The 7631-nt window shown below is 32.3% G+C and overlaps 1 protein-coding gene across 1 annotated transcript; it reads left to right on the top strand.

Annotated features, from left to right (window-relative positions):
* The first annotated feature begins 59 nt into the window (after window positions 1-59).
* On the top strand, window positions 60-685 carry LOC131656441 (uncharacterized). Its single transcript, XM_058926161.1, has 2 exons — window positions 60-245; window positions 327-685. Exons 1-2 carry the CDS (start codon window positions 63-65, stop codon window positions 597-599), a joined length of 456 nt encoding a protein of 151 aa, XP_058782144.1. The 5' UTR covers window positions 60-62; the 3' UTR covers window positions 600-685.
* The last annotated feature ends 6946 nt before the right edge of the window (window positions 686-7631 follow it).

The following is a 7631-nucleotide window of genomic DNA, read 5'->3' as shown; positions in this document are numbered from 1 at the left end:
AAATTCTAGGGTTCATCGTTTGCCTCCTTTCTTCCCCAAATTCTAGGGTTCATCAGTTTCCAATGAAGCAGACATCATCATCAATCGCAGGGCCATGTTCATACGAATCTAACACGAAGAATGATGGTTTTGCTGCAAACTTGAGATGGAGACCCGTATGTGGGTGTGGAGAGATAGCTTTGCTTCGTAGGGCTTCAACAAGCACGAATTTCGGGAAGCAATTCTGGGGCTGTCGTAATTACAAGGTAAAAACGAACTTCACTTGTTTGTTCATGTCATTTATTGCCTTAGCAGGGTTCGAATGATTGGTATTTTGAATTTCACAGGGTTCAACCCAAACAGGGTGTGGCTATTTTCAATGGTTCTTTGATGATGTGATGGATGAGAAAGACCAGTATATGAAGATGCAGAATAGTAGGATGGAGAAGATTCAAATTGAACTTGATGCAGCAAAAATGGAGTTGGTAACTCTTAAGGCAACAAATGACAGACTAAAACAAAAGACAAGAGAGTTGAAGAAGATGATGAATTCTGAGAAAAATTGGAAAAGGCTTTTCTGTGTTATTTTAGTGTTGGTCATTTGGAAAAGTCTGTATTAGTATGTTGTAAGGTTATGAATTAGTATGTACTGAATTTGATATTTATTCATGTATCGAATTTTAGTGTTGGTCATTTGTAATGTTATGGTTTAGTGTTGTAATGTTTTAAAGTGATCAATGGCAAAAATTATGTTATGGTTTAGTGTTGTAATGTTATGATTTGTTACACACTGCTAAGTATGTATTGACTTTTGCTAAAGGACACAAACCACAAATATTCATAAGACAGAAAAAGGCAAAAATTATAGGCCAAAATATTGCATTAACTTTAACATTAACCTTGCCATCAGAAATCACATGTTCAAAAGCACAAAATTACTTGGCCAAAATACTGCATACCAGGTTCTAAAAACACAAAATATTCAGACACATTACAAAATATTCAAACTGATGTCTAAAAATCCAAAACACTACATAAAATAAAGAGACTATGGTTTCCATTTTGGTGTGGCCCTTTTAGTAGGTGTTGTCCTCCTTGTTGTTGGACCTATAGCTATTTTTGCAGCAGTCAGCCTTGTGGTTGGACCAGGTGGGATAAAAGGGGCATTTGGCCTTCTAACTGCCAACTTCTTTGCTTTAGGAGTAGTCTTCTTGGCTGATTTTGGAGTAGTCTTCTGAGCTTGGGATGATTGTGATGGAGCTGCTTGAGATGATTGTGAAGGAGCTGCTTGAGATGACTGTGATGGAGCTGAAGGAGCTGTTTGGGATACTTGTACAGAAGTAGTCTGAGATGGAGCTGCTTGTGATGGAGCTGCTTGTGCAGTAGTTGATGGTACCTTGCAAGTAAGTTTGTTGTGTCCTTGTTTCTTGCATCTACTGCACTTCACAATGAAGCCAGTTCTTCTCATCTTTCTATCTGTGCCATCCAGTTCACCTTGTTCCAAATTCCTCCTTTTTTTGGGTCTTCCTGGCATTTTCCTAAATTTGGGTGGCAGAACATCAGGGTACTCTGTCCTCTCCCATAGGTTTGAGCCATTGACTGGAAAAATAACTGGCTGGTACACTTGCATATATCTTGATTTCCTGTAATACTCAGGGACATAATCATCAATCTTTTGGTTCCTGCTTTTGATTGCTGATAGTGAATGAACACAGGGGAGGCCTGTCAACTCCCACCTTCTACATGAACAAGTCCTATCTTTCAGATTGACTGTAAATTTTTCAGCATTGTTTTCCAAATTCCTCACTTCAAATATAAACTCATCAGACATCCTAAAAATCAGAATTTATATCAGAATAAAGTCAGCATTTATTTCAGTATTACTTCAGAACTTATTTCAATATAAACTCAACAAACAAGATTGAAATCAGACTTTAACAAATCAGACTTTAACAAATCAGAATTTAACAAATCAGAATTTAAAAAATCAGGCTATATGATGATCAGAATTTACCTTACAAGCCACATATTTGTGTATGAACTTGTTTTTTCAATCTTCTTTTTAATGTTTGGTAACACATCAACATCTTCTAATTTTTGAAACCTCATCCTGTTTGTTGCCCACCTTTCCATCATGTATACCCTAATCTCTTCCACCATGGTGATCAATGGTTTTGCCCTTGACTCCAATATGACACTATTAAAGCCTTCTGACATATTGTTCAGTACAGCATCACACTTGTTATGAGTTTTGAAGTATGATCTACTCCAAAATCTTGGAGGAGTGCTCATCATGTGCTTGTATGCTTCTACATTGACCTCTTTCATTACTTTCATCTCTCTCTCCCAAGCTTGGTAGTAAGTTGACTTGGCTGCTTTCCATATAATCTCCTTTAGTTTTTTTCCAGCAAACCTCTTCCTAAAATTGTTGTATAGATGCCTAACACAAAATCTCTGTTCAACTCTTGGAAGAAGTTCCTCCATTGCAGGCAATAAACCCTAAGTCATAAAAAATGAAAGTGTCATACATTTTTGTTGATCAGAAATGAAAATGTAAAATGAAAATGTCATACCTTTTGTTGATCAGAAATGAAAGTGTATGTGAGACACTCTTCCCTCCCACCAAGATCATCAATAAGAAGCTCCAAGAACCATGTCCAGCTATCCTTGTTTTCACTTTCAACAACTGCAAATGCTATTGGTAGCATTTGATCATTGGGATCTCTGCCAATAGCTGCAAGTATTTGACCTCCACATAAGCCTTTCAAAAAACATCCATCAAGTCCTATGAAATGTCTGCTCCACTTGAAGCTCTCCTTACAAGCTGCCAAGCATATGTACAACCTCTTGAAATGTAAATTCTCAACAGTTGAACCTTCTTGTGCAGGCTGGACACAAACCTTAACAGTTGAACCTGGGTTAGATCTTAGTAACTCATGTGCATAGTCATACACCCTTGTATAATCCCCTAGAAATGACCCATCAACCATGTCTCTGGCTGCAAACCTAGCCCTTATAGCCTTGGTTTTGTTGACCCCAACATTCCACTTCTTCTGAACCTTTTCCTTAATGTCCTTCAGCTTCAGTCTAGGGTTTGTTTTAAGTGAATTCTGTAACCTCTTGCTCAACCATTTTGTCTTCAGTAACTTTACATGATACTCTCTACTACAGCTATGGGTGTCAACTACTTTCCTTAGTTGCCATGAATCCTCAGTAGGCAACTTAGCACAGTAAGATTCCCATTCACATCCATCTTTACACCTGACCCTAACCCTTATCTTGTCATTCTTAGTGAACCTTAAATCTCTGCCAGAATGGACTGCATAAGTAACAATTGCCTCCTTGAAATCTTCCTTTGTAGTAAAATATGTTCCCACTTCCCATCTGTAATTGGACATATCCTTTAAAAGCTTAAAAATTGGATACTTCTTTCTCCTAGCCCTACTGGTATCATCACTATCACAATCACTTCCAAGATCCTCACTATCATTATCACTCCCTTTACTATCTTCTTTGTTTTCATCAGACATTTGTTTTCCTTTTTTACTTTTCATTTGTTCATAATCTTCAATATCACAGTCCATTCCATCCTCCTCTTCCAGTTCAGTACTATACTCATCAGAATCATCATCAAATACTATCTCCATTGCACTATCATACTCGAAGTTGCTATCATCTGAACTATCATCAGTCAGTCTTAAATCATCATCAACCTCACCACCCACAGGTCCATTATCAGCTCCAACTGCAGTTACATCATCCTGTGCTACATCATTGGCCCTCTCACCATCTTGTGTTACATCATTAGTCCTCACATCATCCTGTGCTACATCACTGGCCCTCTCACCATCTTGTGTTACATCAGTAGTCCTCACATCATCCTGTGCTACATCACTGGCCCTCTCACCATCTTGTGTTACATCAGTAGTCCTCACATCATCCTGTGCTACATCATTGGCCCTCTCACCATCTTGTGTTACATCAGTAGTCCTCACATCATCCTGTGCTACATCATTGGCCCTCTCATCAAATTCCTTCAATATTTCCTCAAATGTCACGCCGTGGATCTCATCTTTGGACAAATGCTACATCTTCTATTAACATATTTTGTTACAAAAATGATTCTGGATAAAATTAATTCTGAAGGTGATTTTAAGATTATGAAGTAATTTTAAAATTCGAATTAGTAATTTTCTAGTTTAAATGTGTTTTTATATTTAAATTTGTCGTCAAACATGAATTAATTTTACTGAAATCAATTCTATTAAAATTAATTATATAAATACAATTTATTTATTTTTTAGAAAAGAAAGGACCTAAGCTAAGAATTACAAAAAAAATTTACGAGGAGTAGAAATTCCAGCAAAATCATCGTGATACAAATGAACAACCTCAAATGGTGGTTGTTTATAAAACACACTGACTCTCTAGTCACACAAGCCAAGTTTGCCGACTCATCCGCAACCATGTTTGTCTCGCGATAATCATGCTTTATCGTCACCCTACTCTTTAGCCATAATGTTTCGAATTCAGCGGATCAAAATACACAAACTATTCTCCTCAAAAATATTACTTAAACAACTTATTATGGTATGAGAGTCGACTTGAATTTCTATATGGCGGAAACCTCTCCTCCATATGGCTTGGGAGTCTAATACTAAACACAATTTTGTCACGACTCAGAATTAATTATTTTCACCGTCAATTCAAACACACACTAAAAAAAAAATATGATGATGATACTCATATAATTACTACCTCAATCGAATTCAAGTGGCATGGTTAAAAGTTTTTGAAATTAACGATTTAAATAAAAATATATTCTTCCATAGAATGTTACGGTGGAAGTTAATTTAAATATTTGACTCCACTTAATTGGATAATGCGTTGTTGTGGTGATAATTGTCTCAGATTATAATTTACAAAATGTTTTTTTCTCAAATTATATCTTAATTATAATTTATTAATCTTTTTATCGTATTTTTTACTATTTAATATTTTCTCTTTTTTATAAAAGTATTTTTTTTATCTTTTAATTTATATTTTTTTCTTTATTACGCGAAAGTTTGTAATATAAAAGCTATTTAAATAAAAAGTAAAGTTTATAATTAAAAACAATAACATTAATATTGAATCATAAATATTTTACTAAAATGTATTCCTTTATTCTTAAATCTTAATAGTGATTTTGTTTATAGTCAAATTCAAAGTAAACATTCCCCGTCTTAAAAATAAGGGATATATTTGTAAGATTAATTCATTCCAAAATGATATTTATAATTTTAATATAATATGCATTTTTTAATCATATTTTATAATTAAAATATTGACATTACTTTTAATTTAATATTCTAAATTTTATATGAACAGTACTAACATATAATAAGGATAATTTAATAAAAATAATATTATATCTCTTTTATTATTACAATATTTTAATATCTGCAGATTAATTAACTAAACCATTTTGTAACTTAGGGAGTGACATAGGAAGTACCAATTAGCGTTTAACGAGTACTTGAAGGTTCGGTGTTTGATCCTTAGAGCATCTCCAATGGTAATTCTTTCCATTGAGTTCTCCAACTGTACATAAATATAATAATTAAATATTCAAACAATTGGTCATGTCATAGTACAGTTGCATTGTAATGTAACTAGTAAAAAATTGTGGCACCCAATCAAATTATTTTATGAGGTAAAGTTGTGGGACCCATTATAATTACATCAATAAAATAAAAATTAAATAAAATGTTTTGAGATGATATGGCTGGTGGGACCCATAAAGAACTCAAGAATGGGTTGCACCATTGGAGATGGTCTTAGAGCATCTCCAATGGTAGTTCTTTCCATTGAGTTCTCCAACTGTACATAAATATAATAATGCAACTAGTAAAAAATTGTGGCACCCAATCAAATTATTTTATGAGGTAAAGTTGTGTGACCCATTATAATTACATCAATAAAATAAAAATTAAATAAAATGTTTTGAGATGATATGGCTGGTGAGATCCATAAAGAACTCAAGAATGAGTTGCACCATTGGAGATGGTCTTACAGCTAACAACTTTCTCCACATCCTACAGAGTAAATTTTGAACTCGTGTTCAAGTTCATTTGGACCAACCAGATGTCAGAATTTTGTTAAAATTTATTTAGACTCTGTCACTCTTTTTTTTTTTTAAGTATACAATACAATAGCATTAGCACATCGGAATTTTAGCAAATTGATTCCCCTAAGTTATATGTCACATCTTAATATCTATAAATTAGTATATTTCTTTAGAATGAACAAGACAAATTACCTCACAATTATTCTGCATCGGTTAAGAAATGATTCTTACATATAGATGTGACATTTACAAAATCCCCCTCCACTAGTAGAGTTTATAAGAACATATTCTTAGGTGGCAAACAAACGTTCATCCGTTTAGATTTATTTTATAGAAGCTTAAAAAAAATTAGAATAGAATGGGACCGACATAATTGAGATTATGAGCTTAAAACTTTGAAATTTTCTTACACAGTATTTCTCTTTTTTTTTTTTTTTTTTACAGTGTAGTGTTTCTCATCCTATTCAGTTATATTCCTATTCATAGCTTGGACACAAAGAAAAGGACTTTGTTTTATAATTTGCTGAACTAAAAGAAAAGGAGGTGTTTGACGTAGAAGTCTTCATGTAGCGATGACAATCTTACACGATGGATTCACGATTACTCGGTTTGGCACGCACTAATAACGACATATAGCCCGTTTGTTTTTGGCTTGTTTTAAAAATGATTTTTATAGTATTACTAAATTTTGTGAAAAAAAAATTTACAAAGAAATTTTTTATAAAAGCTTCAAATGAAAATTTTGTTTGAATAGTTATTCTTAAAATGTGATTTTAGGTATTTCATCTATTTATGGAGAAAAAATTTGGATATCAAAGTTTCAAAAAATCACTTAATTTTGAAGCTATTTCAAATAGATTTTTATAAAAATCATTTTTGAAATACAAATTTTTGAAAAAATTATGATTTTGACTAAGTTTTGGTCTTCAATTATGTATGTTTATGTTATAAGATGTCAAATTAAGTGTTTCGTTTTAAAAAAAACGAATATAAAAAAATTTGTAATATTTTGAAAAACGGTTTTAGAAAATCTATTTTTAAAAATACAAAGAAAAAATCTATTTTTTTAAAGCTGAAACAAACTGGCCAACATGAATAAGAAATTTGTCTCAGTTTCTAAATAGTATTATATATTTCTATTTTAAAAAATAAATAAAATTAGTTAAAATAGGTTTTTGTAAAAAGTTATTTTATATTTTTTACTTATTTATAATTTTTTTAATCAAATAAATTAAGAGGATATATACTTTTAAGTACCCGGCGAAATTCCAATTATACCTCCTACTTCCGAAAATATAGATAAGGAATCAATTTTTTTTGCCAAAATTCGATTTTTTTCAGAAGTGTATTTACGGAAGTAATTTAAAATCGTAAAAGTTGAAAATTTTTCATAATAATTCAATTAAAAAAAAGGTTTTGTAGATACATCTACGAAATAAATTGAGAAATTTTCATAATAATTTAGTTAAGGGAAGATTCCGTAGATACACCTACGGAACAATTGGAAAATTTTCATAATAATTTAGTTAAGAGAATATTTCGT

This window comes from Vicia villosa, linkage group LG3, assembly GCF_029867415.1.
Source record: "Vicia villosa cultivar HV-30 ecotype Madison, WI linkage group LG3, Vvil1.0, whole genome shotgun sequence".
Lineage (NCBI taxonomy): Eukaryota > Viridiplantae > Streptophyta > Magnoliopsida > Fabales > Fabaceae > Vicia > Vicia villosa.
This window is presented reverse-complemented; position numbering and strand designations above follow the sequence as displayed.